Genomic DNA, 17,822 nt, shown 5'->3' on the forward strand with positions numbered 1-17,822 from the left:
TGATGGGTGAACAGGACTTGGTGCGAGTTAGGACACAGGGGGTGATGGGTGAACAGGACTTGGTGCGAGTTAGGACACGGGGCAGTGAGCACCGGGGGTGATGGGTGAACAGGACTTGGTGCGAGTTAGGACACGGGCAGCAGAGTTTTGGATGAGCTCAAGTTTAGGGAGGGTGGAAGATGGAGGCTGACTCAGTTTCTCCTTCCTCCCACACTCGTTGCCCATTAGGCTCCAAGCTTGGCCTCACCTAACCACGACTTCTAGATTTACCCCAACTTCTCTCCCACTCCTTTCATCCTTGGTCCTGTCCTGAGCTTCAGACCCTTCAATAAGGACAAAACTTGTGATTGATGTTAACAGATTTATTATTTTTAAACAGAGTTTGACCACTGTGTAACAGCGGACACACAAGAGAGGTACCAGTAAAGAAAGCCTTGTATTTATATAGCGCCTTTCACAACCTCAGGACGTCCAAAAGCACTTTACAGACTATGAAGTACTTTTTGAAGTGTAGTCACTGTTGTAATGTAGGAAACGTGGCAGCCAATTTGCGCACAGCAAGTTCCCACAAACAGCAATGTGACAATGATCAGATAATCTGTTTTTGTTATGCTGGTCGAGGGATAAATATTGGCCAGGATGCCAAGGAGAACTCCCCTGCTCTTCTTTGAAATAGTGCCCTGGGATCTTTAACATCCACCTGAGAGAGAAACACACACAGTGAGAGAAAGAAAGAGGCCTAGGTAGAGAGAGAGACACAGAGACGGGAAGACACACACGGAGAGAGAGAAAAGACCAGAGATACAGAAACACAGAGAGTGAGAGACACTCGCTGAGAAAGAAAGACACACATATCAATACAGTGAGCAAGAGACAGACAGAAACAGGCAGACATACACAGACCGAAACACAAGCTATGTTGGTTTGAACCCCCCTTTCCCAGGAGTGAGAGCTGTTTGCTAAACTCCTCGGGCAACAGGTGAGGTGTTTTGTTGAGTTCGCGAGCCTATTGTGAATGTGGTGAGAGATGGGTTGCCTCGCCTGCAGAGTGAAGAGATAGTGGAGTTTGCCCAGCACAGGTCAACACTGGGCACAACGTCCCTTCGATCAGATCAGAGTCTTTGTTTGGGGGGGGGGGGGGAGGGAAGTACAAACACTGGTTTCGATTACAGTCAGCGCCGTCACACCGTGAGTCGTACCAGCGACGAGCGTCCCCCGGGCGGGTTACTGGTCGTAGTAATCGGCGTGCGCGCCCGACTCAAACTCATCCTGCACCAGGATGTTCATCAGCTTCCTGGCGGAGTCATGGCAATCCACGAGTTGACCCTGCTGGTGCATAGATGTGAAGGTCTGACGCAGCTCACAGTCGGCAGTCTTTGATCGAGCTTGCTCCTGCATGTTAGTGTCCAGGGGGCCTGTAAAAAGAAAGAAAGACTTGCATTTATATAGCGATGATCTGGTCATTTATCGCATTGCTGTTTGTGGGAGCTTGTTGTGTGCAAAATAGGCTGCCGTGTTTCCCACATTACAACAGTGACTACACTTCAAACATTACATTCATTGTCTGTAAAGCGCTTTGAGACGTAGGGGAAAGGATGAATGTCGGGGAAAGGATGAATGTCGGGGAAAGGATGAATGTCGGGGAAAGGATGAGTTAAACTGGACCTTGGCTCAATGTAAACCCCCTCCCCACGAAGAAAGAAAGAACTTGCATTTCTATAGCGCCTTCCATCACCTCAGGACGTCCCAAAGTGCTTTACAGACAATGAAGTACTTTTGAAGTGTTGTCACTGTTATAATGTAGGGAAACGCCTATTTTGCACACAGTAAGATCCCACAAACAAGCAATGTGATAATGACCAGATCATGTTTTTTCAGTGATGTTGGTTGAGGGATAAATATTGGGCCAGGACACCGGGGAGAACTCCCCTACTCTCCTTTGAAATTGGGGCCCTGGGATCTTTTACGTCCACCTGAGAGAGCAGACGGGGCCTCGGTTTAACGTCTCATCCGAAAGACGGCACCTCCGACAGTGCAGCACTCCCTCAGCACTGCACTGGCGTGTCAGCCTAGATTATGGCCTCAAGTCTTCCACGTGAACCCATGACCTTCTGACTTAGAAAGGGAGAGTGCTATGAGCTTAGCCATGGTTGGCACTCTAAATATTTCCTTCCCAACTCTGCTTTAACCAGGTTGAGTTAGTGCCCCCAGAGAGTCAACCACAGTGTGTTACCTGAGAGTCAACCTCACTGTAAAAGCCCCTGGGATCCAAGGGAAAGTGGCAAGTTGGATCCAAAATTGGCTCAGTGGCAGGAAGCAAAGGGTAATGGTCGAAGGGTGTTTTTGTGACTGGAAGGCTGTTTCCAGTGGGGTTCCGCAGGGCTCAGTACTCGGTCCCTTGTGGTACATATCAATGATTTAGACATCAATGTAGGGGGCATGATTAAGAAGTTTACAGATGATACAAAAATTGACTGTGTGGTTGATAGTGAGGAAGAAGGCTGCAGACTGCAGGAAGATATCAATGGACTGGTCAGGTGGGCAGAAAAGTAGCAAACGGAATTCAATCCGGAGAAGTTTTTTAAAATTCATTCACAGGATGTGGGCATCACCAGCAAGGCCAGCATTTATTGTCCATCCCACATTGCCCCATGAGAAGGTGGTGGTGAGCCACCTTCTTAAATACAACTGAGTGTCTCGCTCGGCCATTTCAGAGGGCAGTTAAGAGTCAACCACATTGCTGTGGGTCTGGAGTTACATATAGGCCCAGACCAGGTAAGGACAGCAGATTTCTTTCCCTAAAGGACATTTGTGAACCAGATGGGTTTTTATAACAATCCAGTTTCAATAGTCACCATTACTGATACTTACTTTTTATTTAGCTAATTAATTGAATTTAAATTCCACAGCTGCTGCAGTGGGATATGAACTCATATCACCTGATCATTAGTGCAGGCCTCTGGATTATTGCCAAATAACATAACCACTACGCTACCGCATCTTCTGTGTTGGGCAATGCATTGAGAAAGGGCTAACAAGGCAAGGGAATACACAATAAAGGGTAGGACGCTGAGAAGTGCAGAGAAACAGAGACCTTGGAGTGCATGTCCACAGATCCCTGAAGGTAGAAGGACAGGTAGCTAAGGCGGTTAAGAAGGCATACGGGATACTTGCCTTTATTAACTGTGGTATAGAATATAAGAGCAGGGGGGTTATGCTTGAACTGTATAAAACGCTAGTTAGGCTGCAGCTAGAATACTGCGTGCAGTTCTGGTCACCACATTACAGGAATGTTGTGATTGCATTAGAGAGGGTACAGAGGAGATTTACAAGGATGTTGCCAGGACTGGAGAAGTTTAGCTATGAGGAAAGATTGGATAGGCTGGGGTTGTTTTCTTTGGAACAGAGGAGGCTGAGGGGAGATTTAATTGTGGTGTATAAAATTATGAGGGGCCTAGATAGAGTGGATAGGAGGGAGAGGTCAATAGCTAGGGGGCATAGGTTTAAAGTAATTGGTAGAAGGATTAGAGGGGAGTTGAGGAGAGGATTTTTCACCCAGAGGGTGGTGGGGGTCTGGAACTCACTGCCTGAAAGGGTGATAGAGGCAGAAACCCTCATCACATTTAAAAAAGTGCTTGGATATACACTTGAAGTGCCAGAACCTACAGGGCTACGGACCAAGAGCTGGACAGTGGGATTAGACTGGATAGCTCTTTCTCGGCTGGCACGGACACGATGGGCCGAATGGCCTCCTTCTGTGCTGTAAATTTCTATGATTCTCCTGTAAAGCTAAGAGTAATCCTCAGTGTCTTACCTGGGGCGTAGTTCAGCACCCTCACATCAGGCTCTTCCGCTGCCAGGACCCTGAACATCATCTCCCGCGCGGCTTTTCCCGCGCAGTACAGCGACCAAGATTTGAACGGCTGTGTTGCGCAGAGCGAGCTGATGTTGACCACCGTTCGGCGAAGGTCCTCCCGCTTGGGGAAGGCCTTCAGCACGGAGGCGGTGAGGCACATGGCGGATGTGAAGTTCAAGGCCAAGTAATTGGAGACATCGGCGGGGTTGGTAAAGTCCACGACAAACTTTGAGATATCTCCCAGAGAGCCTGAGGGGAGAAAGAAATAAATAAATTAATATTCGTACTCCGGACTCGACTAGTCCAACGCTCTCCTGGTCGGCTTCCTACTTTCCATCCTCCATAAACTCTGAGCTCATCCAAAACTCTGCCGCCCGTGTCCGAACCTGCACCGAGTCCCGTTCGCCCATCACCCCCTGTGCTCGCTGACCTACATTGGCTCCTGGTTAAGCAGCGCCTCGATTTTCAAATTCTCATCCTTGTTTTCAAATCCCTCCTTGCCCTCGCCCCTCCCTATCTCTGTAACCTCCTCCAGCCCGACAACCCGCCGAGATTTCTGTGCTCCTCCAATTCTGGTCTCTTTTCCATCCCCCCACTTCCATCGCCCCACCATTTGCAGCCGTGCCTTCAGCTGCCTGGGCCCTAAGCTCAGGAATTCCCTCCCTAAACCTCTCCACCTCTCCCCCCACTTTCTCTTTTCATTTAAGACACTCTTTAAAACCTACCTCGCTGCACAAGGGGATACAGTAGCATAGTGATTATGTTACTGGACTAGTAATCCAAAAAGCCTAGACTAATGATCGTGAGATGCGAGTTCAAATCCTTGCGCTGGGGAATTGCAATTCAGTTAATTAAATAAATCTGGAATTTTAAAAAAAGCTACTGTTAGTAATAGTGATCATGAAACTATCAGATTGTTGTAAAAACCCATCTGGTTCACTAATGTCCTTTAGGGAAAGAAATCTGCTGTCCTTACCTGGTCTGGGCTTATGTGTGACTCCAGACCCACAGCAATGTGGTTGACTCTTAACTGCCCCTGAAATGGCCCAGCGAGACACTCAGTTATACCAAACCGCTATGACAGAGTCAGCACTGTGAGACTACCTTCACCACACGGACTGCAACAGTGACTCAAGGTGGCTCACCACCACCTTCTCATGGGCAATAAATGCCCACCTCCTGTGCACAAATTTGAAAAAAAAAAGGCTTTTGGTCACGTTCTTTAATTCTTTCTTTGGCTCCGTGTCAACTTTTGTCTGATTAAGCTCCTGTGAACTACAATAAGACTCTGTGTAAGGAAATTCCTCCTAATCCCTCTCCTCGTGAGAATTCTAAATCGATGACCTCTCGTCATTGACCCCCCCAACCAGAGGAACTTGTCTTTTCCTGTGCACGCTCCTGTAAAACTTGATCATTAGAATCATAGAATCTCACAGCACAGAAGGAGGCCATTCGGCCCATCGTGCCTGTGCCGGCTCTTTGGTAGAGCGATCCAATTAGTCCCACTCCTCTGCTCTTTCCCCATAGCCCTGCAAATATACCCAACTCATTTTTGAAAGTTCCTATTGAATCAGCTTCCACCGCCCTTTCAGGCAGCGCATTCCAGATCACAACAACTCGCTGCCTAAAAAAGGCTGCTCATCTCTGCTCTGATTCTTTTGCCATTTCTTTACTCGTAAACTATATCCTTATTTATAAACCCCCCCAATTCTATTGGCCTTTTTCTGGCTTTATCTACCTGCACTTGCATCTTGACGGAGTTATATTTTTGCTCCCCTTGGTCTCTCTATTCACATCCCACATTATCTTTCCATTAGGTGTATACTCCCACTCCTTGTGTTTCCTCGCAAAATGTACTAGCTGACACTTATCTATGTTAAACTGCATCTGCCACCTGTCTGCCCATTTCACAAACCTGTCTGTGTCTTGCTGAAATCTTTTACAATCCCCCTCACTGTTTGCTAATGCTCCAAAGTTTGAGACTGCGTTCCCCATACTCAACTCCCAATCATCCACAATCTCCTGGCCAATATCGATCAATAAAGCAAAATCTCTAAAAGCAGATGATCTGGTCATTATCACATTGCTATTTGTGCCTGACAACACCCAGCTCTAGCTCACCACCACCTCTCTCGACCATCCACGGTCTCTAAATTGTCAGATTGCTTATCAAACATCCATTACTGGATGAACAGAAATTTCCTCCAACTAAATATTGGGAAGACCGAAGCCATTGTTTTCGGTCCCCGCCACAAACTCCATTCCCTAGCCACCAACTCCATCCCTCTCCCTAATATCTGTCTGAGGCTGAACCACACTGTTCGCAATGTTGGTGCCATATTTGACCCTGAAATGAGCTTCCGACCCCATATTTGTGCCATTAGTAAGACCGCCTACTTCCACCTCTGTAACATCGCCCGTCTCCACCCTTGCCTCAGCTCATCTGCTGCTGAAACCCTCATCTATGCCTTTGTTACCTCCAGACTTGACTATTCCAACGCACTCCTGGCTGGCCTCCCATGTTCTACCCTCTGTAAACTTGAGGTCATTCAAAACTCTGCTGCCTGTGTCCTAACTTGCACCATGTCCCTTTCACCCATCACCCCTGTGCTCGCTGACCGACATTGGTTCCCGGTTAAGAAATGCCTCGATTTTAAAATTCTCATCCTTATTTTTAAATCCCTCCATGGCCTCGCCCCCTCCCTATCTCTGTAATCTCCTCCAGCCCTATAACCCCCCCCCCCCCCCCCGAGATATCTGCGCACCTCCAATTCTGGCCTCTTGTACATCCCTGATTGTAATCGCTCAACCATTGGCAGCCGTGCCTTCAGCTGCCGAGGCCCTAAGCTTTGGAATTCCCTCCTTAAATCTTTCTGCCTCTCTACCTCTCTTTTCTCCTTTAAGATGCTCCTTAAAACCTACCTCTTTGACCAAGCTTTTGTTCATCTGCCCTAATATCTCCTTATGTGGCTAAGTGTCAAATTTTGTTTGATAATGTTCCTGTGAAGCACCTTGGAAAGTTTTACTACGTTAAAGGCGCTGTATAAATACAAGTTGTTGTTGTTGCTATTGTGAAAGGCGCTATAGAAATCCAAACTTCCTTTTACATAAACGAAGAACTAAAGTGGAGCCAGCACTGGCCCTGGGGTACACGGGCCCTGGGGCACACGGGCCCTGGGGTACACGGGCCCTTGCTAGGTCGTTTCCGAAGGCAGTTAAGAGTTAACCACATTGGTGTCACTCCAACAAACGTTTAATCAAAACAATATTCATTTACCCCAACTAACTTCCAACCCAGGCAGCTACATTACCTGTTATACCATCTGCCTGAACTTTGTAACAAGCCTCTTGTGAGACACCTTGTTGAATACCATCAGAGAATCCATCCAAACCAAATCTACGGCACTCCCTTTATCTATATGATGATCACTCCCTTCTTTTAAAGAATCTTAAATTTAGATGTTACTTTAAACTTGTGTAGAACCTTGGTTAGACTACACTTGGAGTACTGCGCTCAGTTCTGGTTTCCATATTACAAAAAGGATATAGACGTATTGGAGAAGGTGCAAAAAAGATTTACTAGATTGATCCCAGAACTGAGAGGTTTTAACTATCAGAAAAGATTGAACAGGCTGGGGCTAGAAAAGAGAAGGCTGAGGGGTGACCTGACAGAGGATGTTAAGGTTATGAAAGGGTTTGATAGGATAGACAGAGAGAAGATATTTCCACTTCAAATCAAATCAAATCAACTTTTATTGTCATTGTTAGTGCACAAGTGCAGTACAACGAAATGTAGGCTTGCGGCTCCCGAGAGTGTACAATTTGGATTAGGACACTTAAACATTTCAACATACATTTGTACATATATATTAGCATAAATATGACCATAATGACGCAATGTTTACTTCCTGAACATTGTGGACGAATACTCTCATTTCCCATTCGCCTTCCCCTGCCCAGACATGACCAGCGCCACGGTCATTAAATGCCTCAACAGCCTGTTCTGCCTGTTCGGTATGCCGAGCTATATCCATACGGATAGGGGGGCGTCCTTCATGAGTGAAGAGCTACGCCAGTACATGCTGTCCAGGGGGATCGCCACGAGCCGTACCACCAGCTACAACCCCCGGGGTAACGGTCAAGTGGAGCGAGAGAACGGGACAGTATGGAAAGCAGTCACTCTAGCTCTAAGGACCAAAGGCCTCCCTATCTCCCGCTGGCAGGAAGTCCTCCCAGATGTGCTCCATTCGATACGGTCGCTATTGTGTACTGCCACTAATGCCACGCCTCACGAGCGAATGTTTGTCTTTCCCCGGAAATCCACCTCAGGCGTATCCATGCCGTCATGGCTCTCCACCCCAGGTCCGGTATTCGTGCAAAGGCATGTGAGGGGCCACAAGACAGACCCTCTCGTGGAGTCAGTGCACCTACTCCACGCCAACCCCCAATATGCGTATGTCCGGCACACCGACGGAAGGGAGGACACCGTGTCCATAAAAGACGTCGCCCCAGCCGGTAACGACAACAACCACGACAACAGCAGCAACAACGACCACAGCAACTCTTACCCACCCACTACTCTTTCATCACCCCCGAAAGAACATCGACCAACGGTACCCCCACCAACTATCCCTTCAACAACCCTGGCGGCACCCCCGGCAGAGACCCAGGAGGCCATCGGGGACACCCAGCCGACACCCGCGGCACCACAACAGCCACGTCGGTCGCAGAGGACTATCAAACCCCCGAACAGACTAAATCTATAGAAGGGGTGAATGTGATGAAATATTCCATTCATCACTCATCAGTATTTCTCTGCCTGTGACTGTGGTTGGTTTCAGTTTCATTTCCATTGTATTGTACTGTGTGTAGGGCTCCGCCCATACCTGGCTCCTATGTAAACTTACGGCCGTAAATATATGACAGACACTAATAAATCCAATGGTAAATTCAGGAGAAACTTCTTTACCCAGAGAGTGGTTAGAATATGGAACTCGCTACCACAGGGAGTGGTTGAGGGGAATAGCATAGATGCATTTAAGGGGAAGCTCGATAAGTATCGAATCACAGAAACTTACAGCACAGGAGGAGGCCATTCGGCCCGTCGTGCTTGTGCTGGCTCTGTGAAAGAGCAGTGGTGCTCAGTCCCACTCCCCCGCTTTTTGTCCGTAACCCTGTCAGTGCCTCATCCTCGAGAACCCGTCCAACTCCCCTTTTAAATTATTGCTGGAATCAGCTTCCACCAGCTGTTCAGGTCGAGCGTTCCAGAATCTGACAACTCTGAGAAAGCATTTCTCCTCATCTCCCTCTAGATCTTTAGCCAATGATTTGCAATCAATGACCTCTGGTTATTGACCCACTCACCAGAGGGAAGAGTTTTTCACTCTCTACCCTTATCAAAACCTCTCATCGTCTATTAGGTCAGCTCTTAACCTTCTCTGTACCCAGGAGAACAGTCCGAACTTTTCCAACCTCTCCTCATAACTGAAGTCCCTCACCCCTGGTAAACCTCCTCTGTACCCTCTCTGAGGCCTTTACATCTTTCCTGACGTGTGGGGCCCAGAATTGTCCTCAGTACTCCAGCTGCAAACTTTATAATGCTGCTCCCAGCACCCGAGTCTAAGTCGTTCATAAAAGACTTGCATTTATATAGCGACCTCAGGATGTCACAACGCACTTTACAGCCAATGAAATACTTTTTGAAGTGCAGTCACTGTTGTAATGTAGGAAACGTGGCAGCCAATTTGCGCACAGCAAGCTCCCACAAACAGCAATGTGATAATGACCAGATAATCCGTTTTTTTTTAATAAGATGTTGATTTTAGGGATAAATACTGGCCAGGACACCGGGGAGAACTGCCCTGTTAGTTGAAATAATGCCATGGGATCTTTTATATCCACCTGAGAGGGCAAACGGACTCTCAGTTTACTGAAAGAGGGCAATTCCGAAAGGAACATGGGAACAGGAGTCAGCCATTTAGCCCCTCGAGCCTGTTCGAGTTCGGTACTGCACTGGAACTCTGCTGAAATTTGACTTCCATCACCCGGATTCTTCTGCCAACAGGACCATGCTGCTCTACTGACAACACTGTTTGACTCAGCTGCTGTGACTCTGCTCGGCTTTTCAGTCGCTTCAAGTTTTAAGCTGCTGAACTCTTTTCTCAAATTGGTTTCCGATCTCCTGGACTTCTCTGGACACCTAGACGACATTTCTGCTTTGAGCTGCACTGGATTACACCACTACACTTCTGCACTGGACTACACTGGATTGCACTGTAGGACTCACCTGCTGTGTCTCTAATTCTGCTGCTAAAAGAGTTTTTAAATAACATTTAAACTGCGGCTGTGTCTCTGCTGAACTGGTTCTACTGGTTTTTCAGCTTTGTTAGCTTCTGGCTAGCAACTGCTGTTGCGCTTGCTGATCAGTGACTTGTTCTATTGGTTTTTCAGCTTTGCTGGCCGCTGGCTTGTGGTTTTACATTTTCTCCACCGCTTTTGATCTACGGTGACCTCCAACTTGCGTCAATTTCGCCATCATCTCTCTGCACCACTACCGACTCTCATTCCAACGGCAACAACCTCCATGCTCCAATTCCCTACCCTTCAAATAGCTTCTAGAGTTCACTCACCCGCTACACCGTCTCTGAACTTGGACAGCGGTTCGTCGATGCTCCGTGCCGGCTCCATCCTGCTCACGTTGGCTTTGTCCCTCCATAGGACCTCTGACTTTGACCCTAGTTTCCCTACCTATCCAACCTATTCCCTTCTACCAGGAAATATGTATCCCATTAATTACTACATAACCAGGCCTATGTAACCTGAGTCTTTTCCCATGTCCATTCGTGTGCGCACTATTTTCTCTGCCGTTCAAGGCTCGAGCCATTCAATAATTCTCCACTTTTTCTCCCCTTTTTCCTTTTCTCTCTACCCCTCCCTGACCGCTCTCTCCTGTTGTCATGCCTCCTTTCATCTCTCCTCTCTCGGATACTCTGCCTTCCCAAATCCTTCATTACTCTTCGACCTTCCTACTCTCCTGCCGCCGTCCCTCTTAGATAAGCCTACAGCTTCCCTCTTTGCCTCTCTTGGCATCCTATGAAGGGCCCATCGAGGCACTCGTTGCTGTCTCCTCAGCAGTAGCCACCCCAACTGTCCGATCCTACTCTCTCACCGACCTTCCCGTCCAGTCGCCTGTGGGGTCTAATCTTGCCAAACTCCTCCCCGTCCAATTCACCCCTCCCAGCGCTGACCCTGTGGACGCTGGCAGTGGATCAGCCATCACCGACCCTCTCCGCCTCTCCCTACAGAATGTCCGTTCACTTGTGAACAAGGCCCTTTCCATCCATGAGCTTATCGTGGATAACCACATCGACATCATGGCTCTGACAGAAACTTGGCTGAGGGTTCATGACACCTTACCCTTAAATGAAGCCTCCCCACCTGGCTATACCTTCCACCACTTGCCCAGACCACGTGTGGCTCTCATCACCAAAATCACACCTGGGTCTGTCCCCCTACTCCTCCGGCACTTTCTCCTCCTTTGAGCATCTCACCTTGTTCCACCCCTCATTTAACATTGTCGTTCTCTGCCGCCCACCCAAGTACCATAAAAATGTTATCGCCGAGATATCCTCACTGCTTTCGTCCCTCAGCCTCTGCACCGAGTGACTTCTCATCCTCGGTGATTTCAACCTCCATCTCAATTCATCACGCGCTCTCTCTCCTCCGAGTTCACTACCCTCCTATCCTCCCTTAACCTCTCCCTCCATGTAAACTCCCCAACCCAAATTCACGGCTACCCCCTCGACCTTGCCATCTCTCGTGGCCTCGCTACTCTCATCGTGTCAATCACAGATAAGGCCATCTCTGACCACTTCCTCTTATCACTCTCCCCCACCCCCCCACTTCCTTCTGTGTCCGCCCCTGGAAAAACTCTCTCCCAACTCTCTTACAACTGCACTTATGAAATCCCAACTGTCCAGCCTCTGGCCCTCCATTCACCATGACATTTCTGCAGCTACCGATCTGCTCAACCACACCCTCACCACTATTTTTGATGCCCTAGCCCCTATTAAAACAATTACCCTCTCTCACCCTGGCCGTTCCCCCGGTACGGCTCTCATCTTTGCTCCCTCAAGTCCATGAGGCGCACACTCGAATGGATATGGCATTCACCGCCAGATCTGGCTGGACCACATAAAGCACTATCAGGTCCTGCTCTCGTCTGCCAACATTTCTCACTATTCCAGAATCATTCTGGAATGCAAAGATAAACGCAGCTCCTATTCTCCACTGCTAACCATCTTCTTAAACCCCTCTCCCGTCTCCTCCACCCTCACCTCCGACAACAAGTGTGAGGAGCTCACGGACTTCTTTGTCTCTAAGATTGAGACCATCTGTTCAGCTGCCTCTGCCACTCCCTTTCCTTCCCCTAGCCCACCGGGTCAAACTACCTCTAAGGTTGCTCCCTGCCCTAGCCCTGAACTCACATCTTTCTCCAGTTTCTCTCCAATCTCCCCTCATGCCCTCTCCGCGCTCATCTTGTCCATGAGACCCAGTTCTTGCTCCCTCGACCCTATTCCCACCAAACTGCTGACCACACAACTTCCTTTTCTGGCTCTCATGCTAGCTGACATTGTGAATGGTTCTCTCTCCTCAGTTACTGTTCCCCTCTCCCTCAAATCTGCCGTCTCAAAAAACCAACCATTGGCGGCCGTGCCTTCTGTTGCCTGGGCCCTAAGCTCTGGAATTCCCTCCCTAAACCTCTCTACCCTCCTTTAAGACACTCCTTAAAACGTACCTCTTTGACCAAGCTTTAGGTCAGCTGCCCAAATACCTCCTTACGCGACTCGGTGCCAAATATTTTGTCTTGTAATAATCCTGTGAAGCACCTTGGGACGTTTTACTACATTAAAGGCGCTATATAAATACAAGTTGTTGTTGAGTGCCAGCCTCGATTTTTGTGCAAAAAAGTCTCATGGAGTGGGGCTTGAACCCACAGCCTTCTGACTCCGAGGCCAGAGAGAGCGCTGTCCGCTGAGCCAGAAAGCAAAAACTGAAAGGAGTAATGGACCTAAAACAGACCCTTGGGGGGAACAGCACTGGAAGACCACATCCCAGTCTGAAAAAAACATCCACCCTGGGCATTCATAGAAACATAGAAGATAGGAGCAGGAGTAGGCCATTCGGCCCCTCGAGCCTGCTTCGCCATTCAATGCGATCATGGCTGATCATCCAAATTCAGTGCCCTGTCCCTGCCTTCTCCCCATATCCCTTGATCCCTTTAGCCTTAAGAAATATATCTAACTCCTTCTTGAATATATTTAATGAATTGGCCTCTACTGCCTTCTGTGGTAGAGAATTCCACAGGTTCACCACTCTCTGGGTGAAGAAATTCCTCTTCATCTCAGTCCTAAATGGCTTACCCCTTATCCTTAGACTGTGACCCCTGGTTCTGGACTCCCCGACCATCTGGAACATCCTTCCTGCATCTAGTCTGTCTAGTCCTGTTAGAATTTTATAAGTTTCAATGAGATCCCCTCTCATTCTTCTAAACTCCAGCGAGTACAAGCCCAATCGACCCAATCTCTCCTCATACGTCATTCCTGCCATCCCAGGTATCAGTCTGGTGAATCTTCGCTGCACTCCTTCCATGGCAAGAACATCCTTCCGCAGATAAGATGACCAAAACTGCACATAATACTCAAGATGTGGTCTCACCAAGACCCTGTACAACTGCAGCAAGACATCCTTGTTCCTGTACTCAAACCCTCTCGCTACAAAGGCCAACATACCATTTACCTTCTTAACCGCCTGCTGCACCTGCATGCTTACCTTCAGTGACTGGTGCACAAGGACGCCCAGGTCTTGTTGCACTTCCCCTTCTCCCAATCTATTGCCATTCAGATAATAATCTGCCTTCCTGTTTTTGCCACCAAAGTGGATAACCTCACATTTATCCACGTTGTATTGCATCTGCCATGCTTCTGCCCAATCACCCAACCTGTCCAAATCATCCTGGAGTTTCTCAGCATCCTCCTCACAGCACACACGCCCACCCAGCTTTGTGTCGTCTGCAAACATGGAGATATTACATCTAGTTCCCTCGTCCAGATCATTAATATATATTGTGAATAGCTGGGGTCCAAGGACCGATCCCTGCGGTGCCCCACTCGTCACTGCCTGCCACTCGGAAAAAGACCCGTTTATTCCAACTCTTGGCTTTCTGTCTGCCAACCAGTTCTGCCTGAACCAATTACTGTGTAAACTTAAGATAGCAAAATACTGCAGGTGTTGGAAATCTGAAATAACAACAGAAAATGCTGGAAAAACTCAGCAGGCCAAGCAACATCCGTGGAGAGAAATCAGAGTCGACGTTTCGTAAAAATATAAGTAAAAATGTAATAGGGGCCGAGGTTATGATCTGAAATTGTTGAACTCGATATTGAGTCCGGAAGGCTTATATATTTTTTTCCCCACCCCTTTGTTTTGGGTTTTGGGTTTTCCCTCCCCCCCACCTTTCCTCTTTTTTTGACATGGCAGCTGTCTCTCATTCTGCAAGTACATTTCACACCTAACCTGAGCCGTCTTTTGTCTCTTTACTAGTCCTATCACCATCCCGTCTGGTTTTGAATACCTCTTAACGTCTATTCACTTCTTTTGTTCCCTCCCCAGCCCTCCTTTCCATCTATTTCATTTCCTTTCCAGTTTTGAAGAAGGGTTTCGGCCCAAAACGTCGACTCTAATTTCTCTCCACGGATATTGCCTGGCCTGCTGAGTTTTTCCAGCATTTTCTGTTGTTATCCTGTGTAAACTTGTCTGGCACAGTTTTGTCTGGGTTGCTGTCGCCATCTAGTGGCTCTGCTTGAGAAGTCTGTCCCACTCTGAGAGAGGCCACTGTCAGATGCTTGGCCCTGTGGAAGAGCTGCCCCCAGGGGAGCACAGTCCCCACGTTACTGACTGACTCCCTCACCCGCGTTGTTGATGAGGAGCAGCCGCTCCGGAGCTCCGCCCTGGTCCTGGCCAGCGCTGACCGAGCTCAGCACCTTCTGCACCGCCTCCGCCCCGCTCAGGTCGGCTTCCACTCGGCTCACCCGCAAGCCGCCGGCCGGCAGCGCCGATGCTTCCAGCGCCAGGCGCTCCACCTGCCGCAGGTTGTCCCCGGACCGGGCCACCAGCACCAGGTGGGAGCCAGCCCGCAGCCGGGGAGCCAGCACCAGGGACAGCGCCTTGCCCAGACCCCTGGAGGCGCCCGTGATAATGCACAGGCTCTTGCCCAGATCCCTCCGACCTCCGTCCATCACGGCACACTTCCTCTTGCGTCAGATCCGACTTCTGCTAATCTGTATCCTGTCAGCACCAGCCATCTGCACTTTGATCAGATTGGGCAACTGTTTTATTTATTCTTTATTCAAGTACAACAGTACTTATACAACTCATCAATTACAAAGTAAATCCATTACATCCACTGACCACAATAAGAAAAGAATAAAGCCTTAAAAAAGCAGCTTTATGGTTAACAATATAAATGCAATAATTTTTCACAAATAAATCAATAATATTTACAGTACAAACTACCACTATTTCAATAAACCAAGAAAAAAAACCCGTATCACGCCGGTCCTACTGACATCGTTTACCCATTGAATCATTCAATCATCCGTTCGATCGAGCGTAAGTTGGTCAGTACTGTTGCAGTCTAGAATTTTTTTTAATTTAGTTCTCGGGATGTGGGCGTCGCTGGCGAAGAGAGTATTTATTGCCCATCTCTAGATGCCCTCTAGAATAAGAATAAGAAATAGGAGCCGGAGCAGGCCATACAGTCCCTCGAGCCCACTCCGCCATTCAATAAGATCATGGCTATGCATGATTTGCAACAAACATAGATTCCTCTAGGGCATAAAACCCCAAAAGGAAAAGTGATCCAACCATGGCTAACAAAAGAAATTAAAGCTAGAATTAAGTCAAAGGAGGAAGCTTATAAAGTTGCCAGAAAAAGCAGTCAGCCTGAGGATTGGGATCTTATTAGAAATCAGCAAAGGGGGACCAAGAAATTGATAGGTAGCAGTGGGGAAATTAAAAACCAGAGCGTGTCAGGAAGGGGCAGAAGGTATGGAGTAAAAGGTAAAGTAATAAAAAGGGCAAAAGCAGGAACTAAGTGTCACAAAACATATTTGAAAGTTCTCTATCTGAATGCACGTAGCATTCGTAACAAAATAGACGAGTTAATGGCACAAATCACTACATATGGGTATGATCTTGTGGCCATTACAGAAACATGGCTGCAGGGTGACAATGCCTGGGAATTAAAGATACCAGGTTATTTAACGATCAGGAAGGACAGGCATGAAGGAAGGGGAGGTGGGGTGGCTATGTTAATAAAGGAAGGAATCACGGTAATACAGAGAAATGATATTGGGTCAAAAGATCAGGATAATGAAACAGTTTGGGTGGAGATAAGGAATAATAAGGGGAAAAAAACACTAGTGGGCGTAGTCTATAGGCCTCCGAACAGTTGCAACTCTGTTGGACGGAGTATCAATCAGGAAATAGTTGAGGCTTGTAATAAGGGAACATCTATAATTATGGGGGATTTTAACTATCATATTAATTGGACAAATCAAATTGGGCAGGGCTGCCTTGAGGGTGAGTTCATTGAGTGTATTAGGGATGGGTTTCTTGAGCAGTATGTAACTGAACCGACCAGGGGGCAAGCAACCTTAGATCTGGTCCTGTGTAACGAGACAGGATTAATTAAAAATGTCCTAGTAAAGGATCCCCTTGGAATGAGTGACCATAACATGGTTGAATTCCATATTCAATTAGAGGGTGAGAAGGTTGGATCTCAAACAAGTGTGCTAAGCTTGAATAAAGGAGACTATGAAGGTATGAGAGCGGAATTGAGTAGAGTGGATTGGGAAAATAGATTAAAGGGTAAGACGATACATGATCAGTGGTGTACATTTAAGGAGTTATTTTACAACTTACAAAAAATATATATTCCACTGAGAAGAAAAGGGTGTAAAAGAAAAGACAGCCATCCGTGGCTAAGTAAAGAAATTAAGGATAGTATTCGACTAAAAACAAGGGCATATAAGGTAGCCAAATCTAGTGGGAGGATAGAGGATTGGGAAAACTTTAAAAGACAGCAAAAAATAACAAAAAGATTGATTAAGAAAGGGAAGATAGATTATGAAAGTAAATTAGCAAAAAATATAAAAACAGATAGTAAGAGTTTTTATAGTTATATAAAAAGAAAAAGGGTGGCTAAAGTAAATGTTGGTCCCTTAGAGGATGAGACCGGGAAATTAATGGTGGGAAATATGGAGATGGCAAAAACACTGAATGAATATTTTGTATCAGTCTTTACAGTAGAGGACACTAAGAATATCCCAACACTGGACAAACAGGGGGCTATAGGGGGGGGGAGGAGCTAAACACGATCAAAATCACTAAGGAAGTGGTACTCGGTAAAATAATGGGACTCAAGGCCAATAAATCACCTGGACCTGAAGACTTACTTCCTAGGGTCTTGAGGGAAGTGGCGGTAGGGATTGTGGATGCATTAGTAATAATTTTCCAGAACTCCCTGGACTCAGCAAAGGTCCCGGCAGACTGGAAAACTGCTAATGTAACACCCTTATTTAAAAAGGGCAGTAGACAGAAGGCTGGAAACTATAGACCGGTTAGCCTAAATCTGTGGCAGGTAAAATTTTGGAGTCCATTATTAAGGAGACAGTAACAGGACATTTGGATAATCATAATTTAATAGGACAAAGTCAGCATGGTTTTATGAAGGGGAAGTCATGTTTGACAAATTTGCTGGAGTTCTTTGAGGAAGTAACATATAGGGCGGATAAAGGGGAACCAGTGGACGTAGTGTATTTAGACTTCCAAAAGGCATTTGACAAGGTGCCACACAAAAGATTATTGCTTAAGATAAAAAAATCACAGGATTGGGGGTAATATT

The 17,822-nt window shown here is 47.2% G+C and overlaps 1 protein-coding gene across 1 annotated transcript; it reads right to left on the reverse strand.

Moving 5' to 3' along the window:
- Positions 1-347: 347 nt before the first annotated feature.
- On the reverse strand, positions 348-15,181 carry LOC147123785 (sepiapterin reductase-like). Its single transcript, XM_085976013.1, has 4 exons — positions 14,826-15,181; positions 3,815-4,105; positions 1,200-1,415; positions 348-700 (listed from the first exon to the last, which is right to left on the reverse strand). The coding sequence occupies exons 1-3, from the start codon at positions 15,151-15,153 to the stop codon at positions 1,225-1,227; spliced, it is 810 nt and encodes a 269-aa protein (XP_085832139.1). The 5' UTR covers positions 15,154-15,181; the 3' UTR covers positions 348-700; positions 1,200-1,224.
- Positions 15,182-17,822: the final 2,641 nt, after the last annotated feature.

The sequence above is a fragment of the Somniosus microcephalus genome, chromosome 2 (assembly GCF_052327205.1).
Source record: "Somniosus microcephalus isolate GS21.2 chromosome 2, FLI_Smic_1.0, whole genome shotgun sequence".
Lineage (NCBI taxonomy): Eukaryota > Metazoa > Chordata > Chondrichthyes > Squaliformes > Somniosidae > Somniosus > Somniosus microcephalus.